Source organism: Globicephala melas, chromosome 1, assembly GCF_963455315.2.
Source record: "Globicephala melas chromosome 1, mGloMel1.2, whole genome shotgun sequence".
NCBI lineage: Eukaryota > Metazoa > Chordata > Mammalia > Artiodactyla > Delphinidae > Globicephala > Globicephala melas.
The window spans coordinates 166,325,285-166,352,279 of NC_083314.1; the positions used below are offsets into that span (position 1 = coordinate 166,325,285).

General features: G+C 42.8%; 1 protein-coding gene and 1 non-coding gene across 2 annotated transcripts; both read right to left on the minus strand.

Moving 5' to 3' along the window:
• Positions 1-8,941: 8,941 nt before the first annotated feature.
• On the minus strand, positions 8,942-26,400 carry PPP1R8 (protein phosphatase 1 regulatory subunit 8). The gene is made up of 7 exons (XM_030872727.2): positions 26,271-26,400; positions 24,318-24,378; positions 19,532-19,685; positions 18,006-18,226; positions 16,274-16,418; positions 11,893-11,957; positions 8,942-10,404 (listed from the first exon to the last, which is right to left on the minus strand). The coding sequence occupies exons 1-7, from the start codon at positions 26,324-26,326 to the stop codon at positions 10,051-10,053; spliced, it is 1,056 nt and encodes a 351-aa protein (XP_030728587.1). The 5' UTR covers positions 26,327-26,400; the 3' UTR covers positions 8,942-10,050.
• Positions 22,583-22,748, minus strand: LOC115867319 (small Cajal body-specific RNA 1). The gene has a single exon (XR_004045059.1). It is a non-coding gene; the product is annotated as a small Cajal body-specific RNA 1 (non-coding RNA).
• Positions 26,401-26,995: the final 595 nt, after the last annotated feature.

Consider the following 26,995-nt stretch of genomic DNA (forward strand, 5'->3'; position numbering starts at 1 on the left):
ATCCACCTCACTACAAATAACTCAATTTCGTTTCTTTTCATGGCTGAGTAATATTCCATTGTATATATGTGCCACATCTTCTTTATCCATTCATCTGTCGATGGACACTTAGGTTGCTTCCACATCCTGGCTATTGTAAGTAGTGCTGCAATGAACATTGTGGCACATGTCTCTTTTTGAATTATGGTTTTCTCAGGGTATACGCCCAGTACTGGGATAGCTGGGTCATATGGTAGTTCTATTTTTAGTTTTTTTGTTTCTTTGTTTGTTTTGCAGTACGCGGGCCTCTCACTGTTGTGGCCTCTCCCGTTGCAGAGCACAGGCTCCGGAGGCGCAGGCTCAGCAGCCATGGCTCACGGGCCTAGCCGCTCCGCAGCATGTGGGATCCTCCCGGACCGGGGCATGAACCCGCGTCCCCTGCATCGGCAGGCGGACTCTCAACCACTGCACCACCAGGGAAGCCCCTATTTTTAGTTTTTTAAGGAACCTCCATACTGTTCTCCATAGTGGCGGTATCAATTTACATTCCCACCAACAGTGCAAGAGGGTTCCCTTTTCTCCACACCTTCTCCAGCATTTATTATTTGTAGATTTTTTGATGATGCCCATTCTGACCAGTGTGAGGTGATACATCATTGGGGTTTTGATTTGCATTTCTCTAATGATTAATGATGTTGAGCATCTTTTCATGTGTTTGTTGGCAATCTGCATATCTTCTTTGGAGAAATGTCTATTTAGGTCTTCTGCCCATTTTTGGATTGGGTTGTTTGTTTTTTTGATATTGAGCTGCATGAGCTGCTTGTATATTTTGGAGATTAATCCTTAGTCAGTTCCTTTGTTTGCAAATATTTTCTCCCATTCTGAGGGTTGTCTTTTCGTCTTGTTTATGGTTTCCTTTGCTGTGCAAAAGCTTTTAAGTTTCATTAGGTCCCATTTGTTTATTTTTGTTTTTATTTTCATTTCTCAAGGAGGTGGGTCAAAAAGGATCTTGCCGTGATTTACGTCATAGAGTGTTCTGCCTACGTTTTCCTCTAAGAGTTTTATAGTGTCTGGCCTTACATTTAGGTCTTTAATCCATTTGGAGTTTATTTCTGTGTATGGTGTTAGGGAGTGTTCTAATTTCATTCTTTTACATGTAGCAGTCCAGTTTTCCCAGCACCTCTTATTGAAGAGGCTGTCTTTTCTCCATTGTATATTCTTGCCTCCTTTATCAAAAATAAGCTGACCATACGTGCGTGGGCTTATCTCTGGGCTTTCTATCCTGTTCCATTGATCTATATTTCTGTTTTTGTGCCAGTACCATGTTGTCTTGATTACTGTAGCTTTGTAGTATAGTCTGAAGTCAGGGAGTCCAATTCCTCCAACTCCGTTTTTTTCCCTCAAGACTGCTTTGACTATTTGGGGTCTTTTGTGTCTCCATACAAATTTTAAGATTTTTTGATCTAGTTCCATAAAAAATGCCATTGGTAATTTGATAGGGATTGCATTGAATCTGTAGATTGCTTTGGGTAGTATAGTCATTTTCACAATATTGATTCTTCCAATCCAAGAACATGGTATACCACTCCATCTGTTGGTATCATCTTTAATTTCTTTCATCAGTGTCTTGCAGTTTTCTGCATACAGGTCTTTTGTCTCCCTAGGTAGGTTTATTCCTAGGTATTTTATTCTTATTGTTGCAATGGTAAATGGGAGTGGTTCCTTAATTTCTCTTTCAGATTTTTCATCATTAGTGTATAGGAATGCAAGAGATTTCTGTGCATTAATTTTGTATCCTGCAACTTTACCAAATTCATTGATTAGCCCTAGTAGTATTCTGGTGGCATTTTTAGGATTCTCTGTATAGTATCATGTCATCTGCAGTGACAGTTTTACTTCTTCTTTTCCAATTTGTATTCTTTTTATTTCTTTTTCTTCTCAGATTGTCATGGCTAGGACTTCCAAAACTATGTTGAATAATAGTGGTGAGAGTGGACATCTTGCCTTGTTCCTGATCTTAGAGGAAATGCTTTCAGTTTTTCACCATTGAGAAGGATGTTGGATGTGGGTTTGTCGTATATGGCCTTTATTATGTTGAGGTAGGTTCCCTCTATGCCCACTTTCTGGAGAGTTTTTATCATAAATGGGTGTGGAATTTTGTCAAAAGCTTTTTCTGCATCTATTGAGATGATCATGGCTTTTATTCTTCAATTTGTTAATATGGTGTATCACATTGATTGATTTGCATATATTGAAGAATCCTTGCATCCTTGGGATAAATCCCACTTGATCATGGTGTATGATCCTTTTAATGTGTTGTTGGACTCTGTTTGTTAGTATTTTGTTGAGGATTTTTGCATCTCTATTCATGAGTGATATTGGCCTGTAATTTTCTTTTTTTGTAGTATCTTTGTCTGGTTTGGGTATCAGGGTGATGGTGATCTCATAGAATGCATTTGGGAGTGTTCCTTCCTCTGCAATTTTTTAGAAGAGCTTGAGAAGGATGGGTGTTAGCTCTTCTCTAAATGTTTGATAGAATTCACCTGTGAAGCCATCTGGTTCTGGACTTTCATTTGTTGGAAGATTTTTAATCACAGTTTCAATTTCATTACTTGTGATTGGTCTGTTCATATTTTCTATTTCTTCCTGGTCCAATCTTGGAAGGTTATACCTTTCTAAGAATTTGTCCATTTCTTCCAGGTTGTCCATTTTATTGGCATAGAGTTGATTGTAGTAGTCTCTTAGGATGCTTTGTATTTCTGTGGTGTTTGTTGTAACTTCTCCTTTTGCATTTCTAATTTTATTGATTTGAGTCCTCTCCCTCTTTTTCTTGATGAGTCTGGCTAATGGTTTATCAATTTTGTGTATCTTCTCAAAGAACCAACTCTTAGTTTTATTGATCTTTGCTATTGTTTTCTTTGTTTCTATTTCATTTCTTTCTGCTCTGATCTTTATGATTTCTTTCCTTCTGCTAACTTTGGGTTTTGTTTGTACTTCTTTCTCTAGTTCCTTTAGGTATAAGATTAGATTATTTGAGATTTTTCTTGTTTCTTGAGGTAGGCTTGTATAGCTATAAAGTTCCCTCTTAGAACTGCTTTTGCTGCATCCCATAGGTTTGCATCATCGTATTTTCATTGTCATTTGTTTCTAGGTATTTTTTGTTGTTATATCTTCTTCTTGGATTGATCTTTTGATCAGTATGTAGTGTCCTTCTTCATCTCATCTCATACTGATCTTTTGATCAGTATGTAGTGTCCTTCTTCATCTCTTGTAATAGTCTTTATTTTGTCTGATATGAGAATTGCTACTCCAGCTTTCTTTTGATTTCCATTTGCAAGGAATATTTTTTCCATCCCCTTACTTTCATGACTGGGGATCTTAATTAACTTTAGCTAGAAGGAGGGAAGACCAGACCAAGGCTACCACTGTTATTAGCAAAAAGCAAGTCTCCCATATTAGCTAGCTTAGGGGGATTGCCATAACAAATTACTACAAACTTGTGGCTTATAACAACAGAAATTTATTCTCTCACAATTCTGGAGGCTGGAAGTTGGATATCAAGGTGTTGGCAGGGTTGGTTCCTTTTGGAGGCTCTGAGGGAGCATCTGTTCCATGCCTCTCTCCTGGCTTCTGGTGGCTGCTGGCAGCCCTTGGCATTCCTGAGCTTATAGACATGTTATTCCAGTCTCTGCCACCTTCTTCACAAGCTTCCCCTCTGTGTCTCTGTGTCTTCCCTTTTCTGTCTCTTACAAGGACATTCATCATTGGATCTAGGGCCCACTCTTATCCAGGATGATTGCATGTCAAGATGCTTACCTTAAATACATCTGCAAAGACTCTTATTCCAAATAAGGTCACATTCTGAGGTTCTGGGTGGACGTATCTTTTGGGGCCACAAGTCAACCCAGTACAGGGATGGCTGGTCCTTTTTGTGGTTTGGATGTAATGTCCTGAAAATATCAATTAAGTCTAACTGTTCTATTGTATCATTTAGGATCGCTCTTGCCTTGTTGATTTTCTGTCTAGAAGATCTGTTCATTGATGTAAGTGGGGTGTTAAAGTCTCCTACTATTATTGAATTCCCGTCAATTTCTACCTTTATGTCTGTTAGTATTTGTTTTATGCACTTGGGTGCTTCTAAATTACGTTCATATATGTTGACAAGTGTACAATCCTCTTCTTGTATTGATCCTTTTATCATTATATCGTGTCCTTCTTTATAGACTTTGCTTTAAAGTCTATTTTGTCTGATATGAGTATTGCAACTCCTGATTTCTTTTCATTTCCATTTGCATGAAATATCTTTTTCCATTGCCTCACTTTCAATCTATGTGTCCTTTGCCCTAAGGTGGGTCTCTTGTAGGAAGCATATCGTAGGCTCTTGTTTTTTTATTCCGTCTGCCACTCTATGTCTTTTAATTGGAGCATTCAGTCCATTGACATTTAAGGTAATTATTCCTTTCTGTGGTTTGGACAATGTTCACGTTTTTGTCTGTGTTCAGACATCATTACAGAGTGGTCCTGTTTGTCTTGATCCATCGTGGTCACAGAGTGGCCTTGTCTGACACTGATGTTCTGTGAAACTGTGTATGTTCAGCAGGAGAGCACCAAGGCCCAGCTGTGTGAGCCAGGCCAGCCTCTGGAGGTCAGGGCCTGCCTTCCTCTTGTTCAGCTTGAAGGCAGTAAGGGAGGCAGCCATCTGGGAGAAGAGTTCCAGCCACAGGGGCAGGGTGGGAGTGTGCCTTGAGGGCTGAAGGGCCAGCCAGACCCCGTGGTGGCTGCAGCAGAATGAGCAAGGGGGAGAGAGGTAGGAGGACAGAGAGGCAATGGGAGGGGGTGCAGAGCAGTGAAAAGACTGGCTCTCAGGCCAGAGGAAATGAGGGGCCTCTGGAGCGGTCTGAGCAGAGCAGTGAACACGACGGACTGGAGTCATCAGCAGGCACAGTTTTGATGGAGTGTTAGGACAAAAACCTGACTGAAGTCGATTCACAAGCAAGTGGAGAATGAAGACACAGATGAGACAATTCTTTCCAGAAGTTGTAGTGCAAGGTGGAAGAGAGAAACAGGAGGAAGCCGTGGTACCTGGTGAGAAAGTGGAATAAAGAGGTTTTGGTTTTGTTTCCGTTTGAGAGCAGTGACGATGAACAGAACACTGCTGAGGAAGGTCTGGAGGAGAGACTGTCTTGATGGTGTCAGTTGGAGAGGGCATAACCACAGAAAAACAGGCTCCAGGCCCGAGTGGCGGCCTGGCTGTGGAGGAAAACCGTGGTAATGGTGGGGGTGGAGGGGAGGCCGAGGCAGGCAGGCTGGGGGTCTTGGTCATCAGAGGTTCTCTCCTGAGAGCCTCTCTCCACATCTCACCTGCACTTCCTGTCAGTAACCTTGTCCCCAGGCCATGAGTGCAATAGTGTCGGGAGGGGGCTTCAGTCACCCAGCCTGGCCCAGGTATGGAGACAGCACTTGGAGCTCCATGGACCCCAAAAGGGACCAGAGATGGAGATAGAAGGGGTAGGAAACTGAGAAAGAGAAAAATCAGAAAGGGACCAAAATCCAGAGTCTCTCACAGACCCCAGGCACAGGCAGGGACAGCAACCTGAGTCAGGAGCTCCCCTGTGTTTTTCGTCATCCTCAACAGCAGGTCCAGGTTCAAACTGCTGGTTTATCACTTGCCCGCTGTGCACTCTGTGAGCCTCAAGTTCTCCAGGTATAAAGTCGGACTCAACCAACCTCCTCTCGGGGCTGTTGGGAGAATTTAGGGAGGTAAAACACGTAAAGTGCCATCAGGTGCCTGACAAGGAGCCAGATGCTTTCCCTTCCTATCTTCTGCCACCCACAACCCTGGGTCTTCACACTGGCTCCTACGGCGGCTGCAAGGATGGGAGCAGGGCCCTGCCTGCTGGCCGACTCTGGAACTGCACCTCTACCCCAGTTCAGAGGTAGAAGCCTCCACATACAATTCCTCCAGCAATTTCTTTCCACGGCTACAGATACTACCCAAATCGGTTGGTGAGCACTCCAGCCTTCTTACCACCCCCAACATCATCGCCAGGGCCTTTAATCCACCCTAACCCCCTTTACTCCTGCAGCTGCCCTTGCTTGGAGTGCCCCCACCTCCGCCATATGGAAACATCAAAGGTCTGAAGCTTTCCATGACCCTCTCCTCTTAGCACCCCTCCCTCTCACAGATAGAACTACTAAGGAACTTTCTTTTCCGTATTCTCTCTACATCTGGACTTACCTCTAGGTTTGCTAAACTGTGTGAGAGAGTACACTAGAACACCTGTCTCCCCTGCTTCGAGACTCACCTGAGGTCAGGGACTGCCTCATTCATCTGCTGCCAGAGGGACTTTCTAACATCTGAATCCCATCAGTCGCTGCCCTGCCTGAAATCTCCCCGAGGAAGTCTCCCCACTCTGGGTGAGGAGGGTGCGTGTCTGTGTGAGGTGTATGTCTCTGGATTTTCCAATATTGCTGTATAAGAATGTCTGTATACATTTTTTTTTTTTTTAAGTAAGGAAAACAAATCCTTCATTGGCTCCCTGGTAGATTCAAATTCCCCAGCAGAGCTCACCGTGTGGGACCTGGACTCTGCCTTTCTGATTCCTCCCTCCTGCCACCCCCCAGCCATCCCCTCGTCCTCCTTCCATGCCTCTCTCACACTGGTTCTTCTGCCTGGAGAATCATGGCCCACAGTCCTTCACGCAGCAAATCCCTCCTTGATCTTCAATGCTCAGCTCAAACATCATCTCCCTAGAAGCCTCCCTGACACCCCGGGTTTCACTCATCTCTACTCACACATGTTCAATCCATATTAGTTGAAAGAAGTAGAAGTCAGTCCCCGCTGCCATGGTTTGCTTGCAAGCAAAATGAGGGATCCAGACAGGATCTTACAAACCCTTCCAGACTCCAAAATTCTGAGTTGATAATGATGAGCATATTTTAGGCAAGCAGTCACCAAACAGCTTGAGCTGTGATCACCTATTGCTTTCTGTCAATAGGTCCTTCTCCATGGGGTTCATCACTCTCTCCCACCCTGGGGAGGGGAAGAGTCATCTCCTCCCTCCTTAGCAGGTGGTCTATTAGGGGCATAGGACTCTGGGGAAACCAACAGTTGCTTCTCATCCCTGCATCCCTCAGCAGCACTGTGCTCACCTGAGTGATAGAGACCATTTGCTGATCCTGGTGGTGAACAGCAGGGGCTTACCTACCCACAGTCATCGTCTAGAGCTGCATTAGGGGCGAGGCACAGCTGAGCCCCTTCCTGCAGTGTTCATCTTTGAGGGGCACTAAAACATGATTGGAATAAATCAGAAATCTGGTGCCAGGAGAGCCAGGTTTCCATACACACATGCCTCCGTATGCTGTGTAACCACCAAATTCAGCCAGTCCTGCTGCCACTAAAGGCAAATGGACCTTTGAAGAGAAAGACAGAGCTTTGTAGGCTTGGATATTCTCTGTTGAGCCTTCTTTGAGACACCAATTCGTTTTACTCTGCAACTCAAATTCTGAAACCGAATAATGCATGACATCTCTCACCAGGAAGGATTTTATTTTCTCTCACCAGGAAGGATTTATTTTATTATCTAAACTAGACCTAAATCCCTTATTATACCTTCTAGTAAGTTGTCCAGTTTGGAAAAAAACCTTTTTTTCCCCTTCTTAAAAAAAATTATTTACTTATTTATTCATCTTTGGCTGCGTTGAGTCTTCGTTGCTTTGCGCGGGCTTTCTCTAGTTGTGGTGTGTGGGCTTCTCACTGTGGTGGCTTCTCTTGTTGAGGAGCACAGGCTCTAGGTGTGCAGGCTTCAGTAGTTGTGACACGCAGGCTCAGTAGTTGTGGCACACGGGCTTAGTTGCTCCGCGGCATGTGGGATCTTCCTGGACCAGGGCTCGGATCAGGGCTCGAACCCGTGTCCCCTGCATTGGTAGGTGGATTCTTAACCACTGTGCCACCAGGGAAGTCCCAAAAATACTTTTTTCAAACTTCAGAACAAACACCTAGCTCCAGTCTACGGAGCACAATGACGAGCCACCTAAGACCGGCACATCCTTCCCCTTAACTCATCCCGGAGGCCGTGTAAACCTGTGCTCAGGCTCTGGATTCAGGCTACAGTTTAAATCCTGACTTTACTACATGAAATCATAAGGAAGTTTACTTTAGCTCTGAGCCTGTTTTCTCATCTGTAAAATGGGGATAAAAACAGTATTCCTCTTAGGACTATGAAAATTAAATGACATGCTTGTAGATGGCTGGCACAGTAGGCAGGTGCTCAACGAGTGACAGTTAACCAGCACTAACAGTAACCTTCGCTGTGATGAGAGGAAGGCACCCTCATGAGGACGAGGACACTCACTGTTACGGAGGCCAGTGGAGAAGTTAACTTGTCTGTGATTTCACAGATCTGCTCTTTAACAGGCTGCTCCTGCCGTGAGTCCACACTCTCAATCTAAGGGATTTGGAACCTAGTTGGCATTTTCACCACAAAGCCACATATATTAAGTCTCACCACACACAAATGCACTTCCTGCACACGAGGTTCTAGTATGCAAGACCCACCCATCCAATCCAAACTCCGGCTGAAATCCCTTCTAAATGTACTCATCTTTAGCTTCCTTTCACTCCTGTGCCTCCTGAGCTATAGCGCAAATGCATGCAGCTGTAACCAGAGGGCAATGGTTACACCCAGGACAAGGGCCCCAAAGCCCAGTCTCCTCGTCAGACCTGCGGCTCTGCCTCCTGATGAAGGGCAGCAAGCACGTCTTAACCCACTTTGCTCGCTGAGGCTTCAGTCTGGGGACTGGAATCTCTAATCAGAATTTCCACGTTCATCAGGGGGCATCTTTATTTGTAGTAATAAAATGGGGACAGAGCATCACCTCCCAAGCCTGACAGGTGTATTGACAAATATTCCCTAAAGGCAGTAGAAATAGGTGATGGCAACTGAATCACAGACTGCACCCGAATGACAAAAGTTACGTTTAATTTACAATGTAATAAAGGTTACAGGTAAAAAGCTACACATAAAGCGTGAAAAGGCCTATTACACAAATGTACAAATCTCTGTACAAAGCTCACATCAATGTGTCCTACCTTCGTCTCCTATGTTTGTTAACCAGGTCTAGTCTTGGAGCTCTGGACAACGAGAGCTCTCAGTCAAGGGGGGGAAAGAGCCTCCAAATCAACATCTGAAGATGTCCTCTTCGAGATATCCGTTACTTCAAAGTAAAATCTTTTCCTTTTTAATTGAAATTGCTCTAACTGGTCATATCCTTTATATTGCCTTCATAACACACTTGAAAAGGAAAGTAATGCCTTAGAGAGTAGAGGACAGTACTCTGGAATCAAATGAGAAACTTCAGCAAGTAGAGTACTCAGGTTTGACAAGAAAAACAGGTAAAGTTCAAACAATACTGTAAGTTTAAAACTATCAACCTGTGTCTATGGCACTGGTCACAGATGAAGAAAAATCAAAATGTTCTCATTCTAACAGAAAGGACAAAAGAGAAAAGCCTAACTACTGGACCTCAAAACCACCGACCCAGGAAAACTTCTGAGTTGTTTTAAACCTTAGCTTAACTGAAGCATTCTAAACCCTCTTGTTAACCTGGAATCCGTGGCAACCCTTCTGCTACCTGGGACTTGCAGGATAGTAAATATAAATCAGGCTGCTAAACCCACCAAGCTGGCAATGCTACTGTCACCTCCACAGCTCCACATTCAACCTGAGGGCCTGGAGTCTCTCCCTGGGGTAAATAATTTTTTAAAAAGTGATCCTAGAAAGAGGGAGAAAAGAAAAAAGGAGATAATGGAAAGAGTGCAAAAGAGCCAGGGCAGTCTATTTAAAAGGATGTATGAAACATTTCTCTTCAATGAAAGTGTTCTGAAGACAGGTCTTTCTGGGATACTTCAACCCCACCCCCAGTTTTAATATTACATGGTTAGGACCCCAGGAGACATTCTGAAAGACGATACTGCACACATGGAAAGTTTTTCTCCCTAATTCATTAGCTCCCCCATCACCCTTCCACCCTGTTCCCACCCAATCCCACCCTCCTCCATTACCAAAAATATCAAATCAGTAAGGAAGGTGTGGGCTTCTTGCCCGGCCAAGCCTCTTTTGCATATTTTTTCTTCTTGGGTTCGTTGACAGCTTCAGGGTTATAGACGGCAGGGTTTGGTGCAGGGTTCATGGTCACTGCTGACGGCACGACGGGAGTCAAGTCCACGTCAGGAGCGAGGTTCGGGTATGGCATGGGCAAGCCACCGATGAGTGCTGTCCCGTGGATGCCATGCGGCTGGGAGCCGGCTTCACTGTGCGTGGGGGGCAGGCCCCCATAGAGTCCTCCACTGAATGCAAAGTTCTGCATGCGCCTGTTCCCTGATTCCTCCAGGCCCAGGGAGCCAGGGCCCTCCACCCGCTTCTTCTGTGGTTTATAGAGAAGACAAGAAGTGAGACACAAGAGTGCTGTTAGCCTGTTCTATTGCAGTCCTCGAAAAACTGGGGAAGGCCCCTAAACCTCTAACTTGTTTTGTTTCTTAAACAACCCATCTCACTGTCCTGAAATCTCAGGGTTTGAAGAGACCTTACAGTGGTCATGTAACATCACGGCTCCCGAACACTGCCCCACACAAAGTGGTCACCATCCTACATCAAACTGAGAAAAATGAGGCTAGTGTGTGAACTTTCCATAAAGTAAGATTTATCCAGTTTAAGTGACCATTCTTTACCCTAAGGTCATACTCCTCCCTCTTGTTTTCAATGTTAAAATGCCCTTTCAGGAATCAGAGGTGATAATAGATGGAGTAAGTATTTCCATTTTTCTTTTTTGGGGGGAAAGTAAGAAGTTAGTATCTTCCTGTTGGGCACCTCGTTTTTAAACATTAACCTGAGAGCAGAACAAATCTGTGGTGGCTGAAGGCAGCTTACTGGCTGCCTGGCAGCGGGAGGAAGCTGACAGCAGAGGGACGCAGGGGAACTTTCTGGGGGGATGGAAATCTGTATTTTGATTATGGTGGTGGTTACCCAGGTGTATGTATCTGTCAAAATTCAAATTATACTTTAAAGGCAACAGAAAATTCCAAAGGGTGAAGAAAAAAGAGAGAAGTGCCCAAGGGGACATGTAACACAAATACTATGGAGTTGTATGGAAAAATTTCATCTTATACTTTTTCACACTGGACTAAAGTTCAATGAAAGATCCTCCCTCACCCCTCTACTCCTTTTGCATGAACTTGACACATTTTATCAATCTATTCTAATATATTCTAAAGATTTTTAAAAAAATAAAACTCCCTATAGCATCTCTGACCAGCATCTTCCAATCACATTTGAATACCTCTACTAATAGGGATCTACTTCCAGGGGCCACTTGCTCCCTTTTGGAGCCCTAGCTGGCAGGTGGTTCTCCACATGTTGAGCAATCAGAACACCTCTGTAACTTCCACCTCTTGGTTCTTCAACAGAGCTGCTCTTTAAACCTAATCCAATGTGGGCTGGCTTTCCTATCTGTGCCATCCCCATTCACAAAATAAAGATGTGGTAAAGGCCAGAGGTGCCATGCAGAAATGCAACAATGTCTCTTCTTTGCCTAATAGCTTACTTTGAGTCAAGAAGGGAAGGTTAAAGAAAGGTGGGTCTCTCTGCACCCTGCTGGGAGGTAAATTTACAGACCCACATCACACCATAATTTACATGCAGGATCAAGCTAGCTGGTCACCTGCAGCCTCTCTATGGCACTCCAGGATCCCTACACACAGATGGGGTAAATGGATTTCCACAGTATGAAAAATGGGAAAGGAGCAGAGAATGTTTTAAAATTAAGCACACACTTAACACGTACCTACATATAAAAGAGTGGGTTTTTAAACCAGACTATATGACATTTCAAATACTGTCACAACATGCTTCCTACCTTGACTGGGACCACTGCAGTCTGCACCATGTTCCGGAAGCGACCAACTGAGGGATCCACATCCTCTGCAAAAAGACACGAGGGCAGGGTTAGTTCAGTAACCAGCTGGGAGGATTAAAGTTATAGGGCTCAATGCGAATAAAGCAATCACAGTCATTCATATTAAAACAGTAAAATACAGCTAACACTTCAAGTGTTTACTGGGTACTGTGTTAAATCCTCACAACAACCCTACGAGGTAAGTACCACTACAATAAACATTTAATAGATGAGAAAACAAACTCAGGCTTGGAGAAGGAAAGTGACCGGCCCAGTCACCTTGCTGGAGAGGAGCCAGGATATAAATCTAAGCAGCCAGAAACAGGCCTGTGCTCCGGACTATGCGCTACACCGGCTCCCCCAGGTTCTTTCCCATTCCACATACCTCCCTCTTTTGAGGGAAGACATCAATAATCTCATGTTAGTGATAAAAAGAGGTCACACGCCACATACCTTGCTAACACCCGCTCATTAGCAAATAACAGAATTAGGATTCAGACCCAAGGCTTCTAGCTTAACTTCGCCTTTCAACCTGAACAACTGTATATAGGCATACCTTGTTTTATTGAGTTTCATTTTACTGTGCTTTGCAGATATTGTTTTTTTTTTAAAAAAAAAACAACAAATTGAAGGTTGGTGGCAACCGTGCATTGTCAGACGATGGTTAGCATTTTTTAGCAATAAAGTATTTTGTAATTAAGGCATTGTAAAGAAACAAGTACACTGCTTTTGTAGACATAATGCTACTGCACACTTAACAGTTTACAATATAATGTAAACATAACTTTTATATGCACTGACAAACCAAACAAATATGTGTGACTAGCTTTGATATTCACTTTACTGAAGTGGTCTGGAACCAAACCCACAATTCCTCCAAGGTATGCCTGTACAATTAAGACTCACTAAAGGATCTGAAGCCCCTGTCCAGGCAGGGTGGGACCGCGGCTCCCTTTTCACAGCTTATACACACACTATTGCACCCTACGAAGCTTCTAGCTTCATTTATTCACTGTGCCAGAAGAATGCACTAAGACCAAGTAAGGGACATGCTTGTAGTCAGTCAGTCTCTCATTTACTGGACATCAGGCACGGAAATAAAGAACAAGACACCGTCCTGCCTGTAAGGAGTTCACAGTTGTAAAGCCAGACAGGCTAGGATACAATGGAGGTGCTTGAAGAGTGGTGCAAAAATAGTTTTCTTGGAGCACAGAGGGGAGATTGGGCTGGATCACCTAGAATGAACAGTTTTCTCACTAAAGACTGAGTGTGGGGAAACAGGCAAGCATAGACTTATTATCATTACTAGAAACACTACTCGAGGGCCCTTTTATCTTAATGCAGTGGCAGGAAAGGAGCTGCTTCCCTAATAGATGTTGTTCACCTTATTTTAATGTGTTGAGGGCACTTGCTATTTAAGAAACACTCTTGTGAGTCCCTTTAGAATACAAAGATTCCTTATTTAACTTGAATAATTAGTCCCTGGTTTATCTGTTTTAAGTCTGGCTTTTCACATATTAGGGTGCCTCTAAGGAACATACCCTGGAATTATTTTCACAAACAATCGATGTTCAATGAATGAATAGCTTCTATATGGAAGAAGAAAGAGGAAAAGATATCCAGGCTCATCAGGAAGGAGAGGTCTCTAAAAAAGGCACCCTTATCTTCTCTCTCATTACCGTAACAGCCCTGCTCCAATCATCCCTTCAGGAAAGCTAAATCAAGTGCAAGAGCAACTGGAGCCCAAGAGGCATGGCTAACGGGGTATGTGGCCCACAAACACAAGAGGCCTGCGGAAGTGGGGGCTAAGCCATCTGGGGGACCCTGTCCTGTGCTGGCTGAACGGTGCTCAGGCCTCTCACCCTCTCCTCATTCTCTAGCCATTCGACTCCTAGAGAGGGGGTCTGCCCATTGCAGGAAATCTCTGCTCCTGGAAGATCTACCGAGAAGTTTCTTGCTAAGTCTACTTCTAGTATAGGAAAGTCTGCACAGGTAAAGGCAAAAGGGGTGGCGGATGATGATGAGGACAATGGCTAACACTTACCAAGGGCTACTGAGTGCCAAGCACAGATATGAGGTATTTTCACATATATTAATCATTTAATCTCCCCACCAATCCTGAGACCAGTAGTCATGTCACTGGCCAGGGTCAAAGAGCTACTAAGCGGAGAGGTGGATTTCATACCTAGGCCCTCTGATCAGAGCCCACGCTCTTAAACACTATGCCATACTCTGTCTGAACGTACTGCCTTAATAAAGCTGCAGGACAATAATTTTCTTTTTTTTCCTTTTTCTTTTTTTTGGGCATGCCGTGCGGTATGTGAGATCTTCGTTCCCCAACCAGGGAGTGCAGAGTTTTAATCACTGAATCGCCAGGAAGTCCCACAATAATTTTCAAGGAGAAAAACAGAACATATCAGACCCCGAGTCCTGAAAGAGACTTAACAAATTATCTAGTTCAGTGATTCCCAAACTGTTGGCTGTTCATCAGTACAAACAGGAGCTTATTAAAACTACAAATGTCTAGGTCCAACCCCTAGAAACTCTTATCTGGCACTCAGAAATAAACTTCCCAGATTAGTCATCCAGCTTCTGCCCAAACATTTCCCTTGGGCATTCAGTACCTTGAGAAGTAATTCATTCCACTTCACACATCATCAAAAAGTGAACAAAAGTCACTAGAATGAATGCCCCAATCTCTTTCACAGGAATTCTTTTAATTCTTCTTCTAAATATAAGAAGGATTTGTTGTTGCTTTTCATGCTGAGCCAAATATTTGCTACTCACAGGCTCTGGTTTCGCCTCCTCCGTCCTCCCGAAGGTCAGCCTTGCAAACATCCACCTCAGGGTGCCTCCCTCCAATCTACTCTCCCTCATGTACAGCTCCCAGCATTTAGGGACCACTTTCCATAGCTGGGAGTCTCCTTCCCTCAAGACTACATAACACATTTAGTACTTAAGGCCATGCTTGCATTTAGTAACACATTTGGGTGAGTTCTGCTCAGAACACAGGCCACCGGGTTACTGTCCCCCATTATTCTATTAATGCAATTTTAAACTGTACTTGATTAGTTTCCATATCCCCCTGATGACTCAGACTGCATTTTTAACTAACTAAAATCCTTATACCTTTTTTTTAACATGAGCTGTCACTGGAGCAGATTTTCTCCATTTAAATAATTGACATTCTGAAACTAAATGCAGGACTTGAAAGTTATTCTCACTGCATTTCAATTTGGGATATAAAAGCAACTTGTTAGTCTGGGATCCTTGTTTCCATCCATGAAGGTTTATTGTCAAACAAGATTTTTGGAATCCCAATTCCATCTTCACTGTATAAACTGCACCTCCCAGCTCCATGCCATCCACCTCCCAGAGTACTTGAGATATAACATGAGCCCAATAAACGAATGGTGAATGATGGAACAAATGGGTAAACTCAATGGCCTTCCCAGAAACTGATGCTCTCATCTTGCTGACGTTTCCATACAAACTATCTATAAATTAGGACCTTACAGAGGCAAGTCTTCAATGCGATTAATAGTAGCAGAAAGTTCTCCAATCTTAGAGTTACCAATCATACATGGAACCCCATGACAATAGTGTCTGCTCTGACCTATACTTAAGCTCCACTATACCTGGATCAGCAAAGGAGAATTACAGCCTTCCTTCATCTACTTCTTTCACACTGCAACTGGATAATGCTTGAGTTTCAGGGCACTCCATCAATGTACAGGCATACCTTGTTTTACTGCACTTCACATATACTGAGTTTTTTATAAATTGAAGGTTTGTGGAAACCCTGCATCAAGCAAGTCTATCAGTGCCATTTTCCCAACAGCATTCACTCACTTCGTGTCTCTGTGTTACATTTCTGTAATTCTCACAATATTTAAAACTTTTCCATTATTACTATAGTTGTAACAGTGCTCTGTGATCAGCAATCTTTGTTGTTACTATTGCAAAAAGATTACAACTCAATGAAGGCTCAGACTAGCATGGTTAGCATCTTTTAGCAATAAAGTATTTTTTAATTAAGGTACGTACATTGTCTTTTTTAGACATAATGCTATTGCACACTTAACAGACTGAAGTTGTGTAAACGTAACTTTTACGTGTACTGGGAAACTAAAAAATTCATGTGACTTGCCTTATTGCAATGCTTGAACTGAACCCAAAATATCTCCAAGGTATGCCTGTTCTGTACAAAAATATCTCCCCTCAACATAGCACCTGTTATCCTAAACCTTGTACAGAAACATTACAACTGACCTACAGGCTGTGTACACTACTCTCTGACATCACAGCTTTTTCATCAGAAAAAACTAGGAAGATACCTCACCTGGGTTGATGATCTCATCATCCTCACTAAAGGTCACCCGTGAGTTCTTCCTCTTCCTCTTTGGTCTCTGAATGTCCAGATTCCCCTCCTCAATGGTGAGAGTGGAAATCCGCTTGTTGTGGGCAGTGTTGAACTCCGTCAGGTTCTGGGACAGGGTTCACACAGGAAAGACAGGAATAAGTACACAAGGAATTTGAAGGAGAATATTACCAAATAAAGGGCAGGAAGATATTAGGAGCTAACCTTGACCTCTCCACACAGATGAGATTCTTTTCTGCATTCAGAAAAGATTCATTACCGTCCCTAGACAGCTAATACCAGCAAGCCTCAATTTGACAGAATGTGGAACATCTTCATTGACTAGTGCGGCAGTGATATTCAAAAGGGAGTGAAGGACCTTGAGATGAAGACAGGTCACCTGTGCAAAAACCCTTGAGTTGAGGTTTTGGGTTTTTCTGAATAAAGTTTATCATGTCTTCATGCTGAGAATTAAAAGAATACAACTGGGAAGAAATCCAAGAATTGTTTTTAAGTAACAGAGACGAGAAAGGACAACTGACAGCTTCTTTCCCAGTAGCTCTCTCCTTTAAAACTTGTAAGGACGTTACCAGTGCACTGAATATCTGGCATTAATGTTTTGTCACTCCCCATCCCTTCATCTGGCCCCATTTCTACTCATAACTATCTATCCATCTCAGTGATTAACTTGGCCTCATCACTGCTGCCTGCCTCTTCCCAATCACCTGGACTTATTCCAATCTGTACTGCAGTTTGAGACATCCCAAATGTCTTGAGAACAAGGACCCAGAGATGACCTAACATACTGAACTAAAAGACAGGAAGGCATGGAAGCAGCCTGGAAGAGAATGTGCAAGAGTGACTGCCAACCAGGTCCCTGGCTATCAGGCTACTTCTTTAGAACAAAATAACTTCTAAGTTGTAAGACTGCTACTGTGCTTTTCTTCCTAAGGGCTGGGAAACTGTCTCGGTATACAAGAATAGTAACTGCATGTGGGTGGTTAAGGACAGGCTGGCGTTTGATCTACCTGGATAGACCAGCCACACCAATGCAGTGATAGACACGTGAAGACAATAGCTACATCACAAACTACTGGGGTCAGCTCTAGAAAAGAAAACCTTAGCACATTAAAATTAAATCTTGTAAAATTCATGGCCTTCAGGGCAGCCAGGCCCAGAGCAAAAGTAATCAAGTTCTACTCAGAAGATTCTTGGGCTGACTGGACAATATCAAAAACAGCTACGTAAATGAATGAAAGCTTCAATCTCTGTGAGCTAGTGTTGTTCAAACAAACTTTCTGGATGATAGAAATGTTTTCTATCAGTGCTATTCAATATGGTTAGTCACTAGCCAAATGTGATTACTGAGAACTTGGAATGTGGTTAGTGGCTACTGCATTGGACAGTGCAGCTCTAGAGAAATGTAACTCCCAGCCTTGGCTTCTGACATCCACTGAAAGTACACAAGACAACCATAAAGGTCTACTGGCAGGAGACCCAGTCTCCTAGTTAGCCCTGGTTATACATAACCAAACCCACACAATGCAGCTCTCCAAGGGCCACACCACACTGCCAAAGTGGCAAAGGCTTATCACTGGGCTCAAGAAAACCTCCAGTTGCTAAGTCACTGGCATTTCAAACTACACAGAACAGCTACACACTGCAAAAGCCAGCGTCCCAAAAGACATAACAATGACATAGACAATGGAATTACATCAAGCTCTGTTTCTTCCTCTGGAAGCCCCAGTAAGCCCTTGAGTTCATCATCCTCTCCACCCATCTTCTCATCTCCTTTCACAGCCGATGGCAATGTCTGAGGCTTCTCACGCAGAGTGTATGCCCTTGTGGATGCACCAAATGAGACCGTGGAATCGATGGGAATTTGCTGAGGCTTGTGAGGCTCCAACCGAATGTGACCCAAGAAAGTGCCGTGTGCTGGGAATAACCAAATCAGAAATGTAAGAGAGGAAAACAAACAAACAAACAAACAAACCTGAGTTGTAGAAGGGAGAGTAGCTCCTGCCAGCACATCAGTTTTGCTTTTTAAAATGGAAATGGCACTGGGTCCACTTTGCATCCCTTGTCATGGGTCACAATGAAAAGGAAACTCCTTCACTGAATCTTGAATCTCTTCAGTGGATTTCTTACACATCTTCAGACCTGCTGTTACCCCACATAACAAATACCACTGCTTGCTCTCTGCTGCCAGACAGGCTTGGCTCCATTCTGGGTCCAGCAGGAATGGTTCCAACCCAGCAATAGGCATGCCCGCTAAGGCAGGAGACAGGAATTGCTATGGTCTGACCTCTCCAGCCCCAAGTCTAAGGAACATAGAAATTGCTGGCCTGGTGGCAGTTATGTTTGGGGTTTCCCCAGGATAAGAAATGAGGTTGGCTGAAACAGGTGCAATATCAATGGCAAGGCAAGCCAAAATCCTACTGGAGAGTCTGGATATCTTTCCATGTCTGCATTCTGCATATTATGAAATGGAGAGAAAAGATGAGATAAATTTGCAAGTAAGTACTTATGAGACAATGCTCTCCAAAACCATTATATAAGCATACTGGGGTGATGTGTGCGTGTGTATGGGGAGCGGGGAAAGGAGTAAAACACGATCAACCCAGGAAGCAGATCCTTTACATTTCAAGCTGTAATTATACATAGGCAAAAATGAACAAATTTCAAGGCCCCATGCAGGCAAGTCTCAACTGCATTTCTGGGATTATCTTTGACAAACTTGAAAATCTTATTAGTTGGAGTATGCTCATAGAATTAAAATTGATATTATTAATATCACAGCAAAATGTAGCTGGGATAAAGAGCCCATTATAAAAAATTAATTTTTGGTCAAAACAAGTTTTGTTTTTTTTTTTAATGTCCTACTGTACTACAACTCTACTACATTAATGGAGCTAATCACAGCTTCTGCTTAAATTGGACCACAATCTATCATGGGCCTATAAACACATTCCTTAGTTCCTGGATGCTTTTTCTGTTCTCTGTATATACTTATTGCTCTCTCCAGGAAAGTGCTCCCCAAAACCCTCTTCTCTCTCCAGTCATCAATTATTCCAGTAAAATAGGAAATATCACAGGAATGGAGAACAACTAATTTAAAAACCAAACATAAACTTCCTTGATAAGCAACAAAACACAATTTCAAAACTGAAGAACCCAAAGAGCATTTTCACACTGCCCAAAAGACAATGTGTGAAATAGGATGGGATATGAGTTACTTACTACTGTTGAGATCTATTAGGAAAACTCTCTTCAGATGCTTATGGTAGACCAAGGCAGCGTGGACCCGAGAGCAAGACTGGTGGTCAATGGTAAAGTCACACAAATCAGGGTTTCTCCCAAATAAGTAATACTTCTTCTCATCAATGATCAGTTTCTAAATAAATTAAATTAAATATTACTTAAAGCTTGTTTCAACAGGGTTTAGCAAAAATTCTTCCAATAAACTAAGTAGAGCATCTTAAGATAAAATTCCTTGTCAAAGGAAATATTTATATTTACTATTATTCTTCAAGATAAAGAGCTCAGAATAATTTACGAACATTGGGGGATGGATGGCAATTAATCTCCCCAAATGTAGTGGTCAAATGTTTAGTGTTGATATGAAAAGAACTTTCCTAATCGTATTAGATGTAAATGGCATGCAAGAGTGGTTGTCTTCTGACCATTGGAAATTTAAGATTTCACTGAATCTTAATTTTAGGTCAAGCAGGAAACACAAAGCATGCCTATAAAGTAATAAGACCGCTTTTCAGAAAAATATATATTCAAATGAAGATTATCAATTGGTTCAAAAAGGAAGGGGATAGAAACACCTATCTATATTCTAATCATGCTGCCAGAGACCCAGAGTATTTCTGGAACCCTCTTTAGAAACTAGAATTACATTAGACATCATTGTATGAGCCTCTAAATCTAACTTTATTGTCCCATTTCATTTTGCCCACAAAAAAGCATTACTCAAAGTTAACTCTAAATGAGTATTTGCTGTGTCCAAATACGGAACAACCTCACAGGGCAAAGATTTTCCAGGTTTGGGGGTTAGGGGATGTAGGGATTAAACATTTATTGAAGAACTATTATTGCTAGGCATTTTTAAGTATTATGTCATCTAATCCTCAAAACAACTCTGTGAACCAAGTATCACCTTTACTGTTAAACATAAGAAAATAGATTCAGAGAGATGAAGCCACGTATCCAAGGCAGTCCAGCTGGTTAAGTAGCAGATCTGGGGTTTAAACTCAGGTGTGAAATGACCTGCAATGCTAACATTCTAAACAACAGTGCCATGGGTCTGAAACAATTCTGAGAAGAGCTCCAAAATGTTTCTAGCCACTGCTGTGGTACTGGAAAAAACAAAACTGTATAAGGCCCCAATATAATAGCAGAAAAGAGGATTTCGCAGACCAGCAATCTATTATTTTAAAAATTGTAGGGGCTGACACAGTATTGTTAACTTTTCTTTTGCCATATGAGAACTATTTTTTTAATTGTCACCAATCAGTATTATAATCATTTTATGAAAGATAGGTCATTTTAACAAATAAGTAAGAAGAGGGATAAAGGACCGCTCTTCGTGCTGAATTTATGAAAAACTCACTACACTGTCTTTATTTTTCTTTTAGCCCATGATCAGTAAAGCCTTTGCCACAGACTGGTTGTAGACTGGGCCATCATAGATGAAGGACTCTGGATAAATTTTCGCTAACACTGCTTTCAGTTCTTAAAGTCTACAATATGAGTACTTGAAGAATAACCCTCATTCATATACATTATGTTGTTCCTTTAAGTTTTGGGGGTTTTCTTTGGCTGTGCCACGCGGCTTGCAGGGATTTCAGGTCCCCCACCAAGGACTGAACCAGTGCCCTCGGCAGTGAAAGTGCCGAGTCCTAACCACTGGACCGCCAGGGAATTCCCTGTTTTTCCTTTAAACACAAGGTCTCACTAAGCTCTAGTTCACATTTCACACTATGCTCCTTCTAAAATCCCTGAGAGAAGACAACACAAAGTTGAGTAGGGAAGTATAGTCAAACTAGGACGTACCAGGCTAGGAATCAAGAGGCTTATATTTCATTCCTGGCTATGTCATTGAATCCACAGTGGGCTACAATTCTCCCCTATGCTTTATGTAGCTGGTTCTGGTTCTTACAAAACCAGAAATACACCTCACGTACTAATAACAGTTAACAACTGCTGAGTACTTATGTGCCTATGTGCTATGAGTTTTATGCTATGAGTTTTATGCTATGTCATTTCATCCTCACAACCACTCTGTGAAGTAGGCAGGCACTATTATTCCTATTTTTATAGATAGGAAAAGTGAGGCACAAAGAAATTAATTAATATATGCAAGTTCACACAGCTAGATATTTATAAACTGGATTAGAAATTTCAGGTTTGTCTGACTTCAGAGTCTAAGCTTTTTAAACCACTACATTATATATTTTCTTCACTCTTCCTGCGTCAAAAAATCCACCATATGGCAAAAAACATTTTAAGGAATGAACAAGTACTATGGGTCACACTCTTAATTGTTTTTTAAACAATCACTTACCCAGTTCCTTCCCAGCTTAGCCTTTAAGGCTCAAAATAGGTATGGGGGTCACCTCTGGGAAACCCTGTCCAACAGTGCCCACCTGCTGCTGGCAGAGCTTGTCCCAGGCCCCTAGTGCTAGGGAGCACCAAGATTCAACAACAGCCTGACAGCTCAGTCACACAAGCATCCCCATGTCTGCTCAGACCCAAGTATTAAGATTTGGGTTAAAAATAAGACAATGCTTCAGAATTGAGAGAGCCCTGAAATTTCAGCATCTTATTCTCTCTAGATAATATCTATGCAGGTTGAATCTCACTGCATTTCTCATTCACATTTATGTGCACATAGATTATGTCCTCATAAGCTTAAATTTGCTAACCAAAGTGTTCACAGGCTAGACTTAAAGAAACAGTACATAAGATCACCAGCACTTGGGCTCTAATATAAAATTGACCACATTTCTATGATTCTAAGCTGCCAGTACCAGCGATTTAGGTGTTTAGAGGGGAAAGAAAAGAAAGGGTCTCCAAGTTAAATATATACATTCACTATTAAAGGCATCTCAATTATAGAAATGTGAAAATGTAGGGGAAAAAAAAGTATGCCTCAGAAGCAAGAAAATGTGTGAATTCTTAGACAATATGCTTCTTCTGTCCAAGTGAATGAAATAATGCATTGGTCTTTCAATAGCCACTAAGCCACAATTTCTTAACTAGCTATGGCTAGTACCATTATTCAGTTGTGCCTCTGAGTTATAACTCAGAGTGTATCTTTACACACTGGGCTTAAAAGACTCATGGCTTTTGTTTTAATATTGCACTTCTTAAACCCAGCTATCACAACACATCACAAGCCTCTGACGTAAGGCTAGGACATAGATAGCTCGGTTAGTATCAAGTGCTGCCTAAATCCTTAAAAAATAAGCACATCTCGTGTCTATTCCTCTCGGAAACAATACAGTGATGTCTAAGTATTGTAACATGACAGTTCTGTGGCAACTCAGCACACCTAAGAGCACTGAAAGAGAACATTATCACTTAATGGAAACCAGTAATTAGAAGGATGTTTGACAAGTCAGAGTGCTTTGAAAGTATAAATTATTTCGCAGAGGAATATGACATTATCATTAAAGCTAGCCCTCCTTGTCTGTTTCTTCCTGTAGTAAACTAAAGATTTACTAAATTCTGGTTATATATAAAAAAAGACTCCTATATGTCTATTTAGCAACAATATTTTATATGTGTGGAACAGTCTACAGTGTAACAAAACAAAACAAAACAAAAAATATTTTAGCTAACTTATTCCCTTGAATAATCTTGGTACTCTGTAATCTTTAAGACAGAAGAACACATGACAAAGGGGCTCTAAGTGACTGGCTCAGGGCTTGATGAATTAATAAGAGAATTCATCACAACTCATGCCTTAATACTTTGCAAAATACGTGGGTATCTCTACAACATCCTGAAAGTGAAAACACTGTATTTATAGAACATCCTGCAGGAGACCTCAAAGATAGCTTTTCATTATGGAATGCAATGTTTTTACTATATATACCAAAGAAAAATAACTGCACTCAATAATAGGGCCTTGAACTTAAATTCTATCTGAGCAAGCAAACATAAAATTGGTTGAAGACACAGAGACTCACAACTCCACAGTCAGAGTGGGCTTAATCTCCATCTCTTGGTAAAGAAATGGTAACATAAGGATTTAAAAAAAGTACACAACCTAACAGCTAATCAAAATTCATGTTCTCTTGAAGTTCTATGTGGTTTTCATTCTGGAGACTTGTAGAAAAGCTGGAATTCTGCTCAACTTGTCCTTTATAGTACTTATTTCAATTATAATCATGCAAATTTTTGTTTGATTCTGTTGTTCCCATCAGATGATTCCTTTGAGGACAGGAACCACATTTGTTCTGTTCACTGCTATAGTCCTATGCCGAGCACAATGACTGGCACATAATAAGTACTCAGTAAATGTTTTGAATGAATGAATGAATTTTGTCACCATTTCCATTCTCTTTTTTGAGCAAGTATCGTAGTTTACTATCTTCTTTGAAGAGTTTTGGCTTGAATCTCATAAAAGCAACTTAAAAGTTAAATTCAATCTACATCATTCACTTTCTTCTTCAATTACTACAGATCTTGCACCTTCCATACAACTCCACATACTCAGAGAGAAGGAATTCACCAAGTTATAGGGCATCCAGTTTGACTGAGGCCTACAAGGCCATGATCTACTAAAACCCTTCATTTGGAAGGTGAGAGGAGTCACAAAAAACTGAGTGTCTGTGGAGATACATGGTTTTAATGTGTTATATCACCATGTGCTTTTAATAGAAAAAAAAATCAGGATGAACGAAAGTAGCATTTCTGTAAAACAAAGCACAGGAGAGGAGGTGGAAAAGTGAGTCACTGGCAAAAATCTTTAGTGTGGTGGGAAAAAAAGGGAAGACATGTACTTCCATACCTCAATTAGCTTGTCTCCTTTGACTACATCCAGATGTAAACCAGGAGGGGGTTTACCTGCCCTGAAAAATAAGTGTGAAAAAACGTTTTCAGGATGAGTTTGTAGATGCTATTTACAATCATTATCCCATTCAACACTGTAGCTCTCTTACTAGCCTATAATTAGTTCACGTTCAAGCAGAAATGCCATCTACTTCACTGTTATTATAGCTCCTTTCTACATTTGACACTTACTTCCCCAGTGATTCAACTGCTCTGAAACATATTTTAGTGGATCTGTATTTAGAGCAGCACCAAAGAAACCCATATTTTAGCACTGGATTATCCACCTTGGAGAGAAAGCAGCACAAAGACTGCAAGTACTATAGCTGGGGTTGTCTGGTCACTTGGAGTCTGAATCTAAGATTTGCCACTACCATTAATTAATACCATATAAAGGCAGAATAAATCAGTTGGTGTCTGGGGCTGATCAAGACTAGACTCATCACAGAATAAGCAGAGGGTACTGTCCTGAGCTCTGAGTCCAAATCAGAGAAGTGTAATTAGGGAGCTAAGGCAATCCAAAACTATGCCCATGAAACCAGGTACCAATAAATACAAGACATATTTGTTAACCTTGAACAGGTCATTCTACAATGGGATGGGTAAGGGAACTTTTCTCTACACTCCTGTAACCACACCATCCAAGGGAGATACATGTATGTCAAAGCACCTAACACAGTGCCCGGTGCCTAACAGACGCTGAGGAAATGGTAGGTGATCTTATACAGCCTCTTCTAACTATAAGTTTACTGTCCTGGCCCAACTTCTGAAATCAATGCAGCAAGGAACCAAAATGGACACAGAATTTGTAGACTGAAGCAACTGGGTGTTACAAAAGTGCAGAGGGACCCAGAAAATAGCCACACATTCACTTGCTTCCTGTGTTTGCTCCTTTGAAGTTTGAAGGATGAACAATCTTGCCAGAGTCCCTACATATGCACACACAAAAATGCACCTGTTTACATCTAACTTAAGATGCAACACAGTCATCTCACAATCCTGACCCAACTCCTCTATGGAGGTTGTCAGTAAGACAAGTGCATTGGACAAAAGCCCATTTTGTCTGGAAAACAGGGAAAGCCAAGTTATGTCTAAAACATGCTTTCTGAACTCCTACTACGTGCCAGGCTCAGGTCTAGGAACTCGGAATATAAAGATGCGTTAGGCAGCCCTTGCCTTTGAGGATCTCTATATAACGGGGGCCAGAGAGTAACACAAACAATACACTGTGATGAGCAGAAATAGCCCCAACTCGGATGGGTCTCCTTGCAAGGCAATTCATACGTATTCATCGTGTACTCTACTCAAAGACTAAAATTATTCCATTATTCCCAAGAACTTGCGAAAGGAGGAAAGGGGTTCATCCTAACAAGCAATGATGCCCTCTGCTGCCCGGCTTCGCGCTGGTCGCTGAGGCGAGCTTGGGGGTAGGTCAGAGCCGTTCCTGCCCTCAGGGAGCTCCCAGTCTGCGAGAGACAGGCAAGTGCCGCACCCAGGCTGCATCAACAACCGCGGGATGCGGGGCTCTGAGCGGGGCGCCGGGGCCGGGAAGCTAGCTCGTGCGCGCTCGGGACAGAGAGCAGGGGGGCAGATACGATGCTCCACAAGAGCACCAGACAGGAGTTGGGGTAAGTTCGGGGTCAAGGCCCCGAAGCGCCCCGGCAACCAGCTGATTGCCCGAGGGGCTGCCTAAGCGAGCGCCTCAGAGCCCCCAACTCTGGGTTTCCCCAGTTCCTGGGCCCGGGCTCCGGGTTCCCGGTTCCTCCACACGCCGCCCGGCCCTACAGACAGTTCTCCCTCAGTCAGTCCCAGGATCCTTGGGCCGCTCGGCTCGCTACGAGAAACGAGCCGCCCGGCCAGCCCTGGCCAGCGTAGGCTAGGCCACTCCAGCGCTGGTCGCCCCGCCACTCACCAGGTCGGGCAGTCAAACAGCGGGAGGCTAGAGCCGGAGTTCGCGGCTGCTGCCATCTTGCTTCTCCCCCTCCCATTTGGCGGGCCTGAAGCACGCCGGGAAACTGGAAGACCCAGAGGAGAGAGGCGGCTTCCCAGCAGCCTGTGCGTATGCGCGCGCGCGCCCACCCACGGACGCATGGACGCGCAGACGCACGGGGCGCTTCTAGTAGCGGGGGGAACAGGGATAGGGTTTTGAGGTCTTTTTCAGTGCTTGATAGTTCGCTATTTACAGAGGTCAGGGTTTTCCTTGGCCGGGAGTTGTTTGGGGAAAATGGGCTCGTAAGGAGGGGTTCGGTTTCCCTCTACGTTCTTTTTGCAAACACGCTCCCAGGCTCTAAAATGTTGCGACTCCACCCTTGCTCTGGGCCTGCCCCCTCAGCCTTTCGACCCCAGTCTGGAGAGAAGCTAGAGGGTAGAGCTCAGAGATTGGAAAAACTCCAACTTTTCTGTTTCTCTTCTTCCGGTCCTTCTGCGTAGAGCTGCATGCACCGTACTCCCTTCCCCATTGTAACCCAAATCCGGCACTTGAGAGCTTCTGTAGTTTATCTGGGAAGCTACCTTTGGGGGTCATCTAAACTCTGGACAAACAGGAGCCAGGGACGGATCCAACCAGATGGCAGGCGTCCAGATCTTCAGTGTGCATGAATGAAATGGTTAATCAAGTTGAGGCCCCTTTGGATTTTA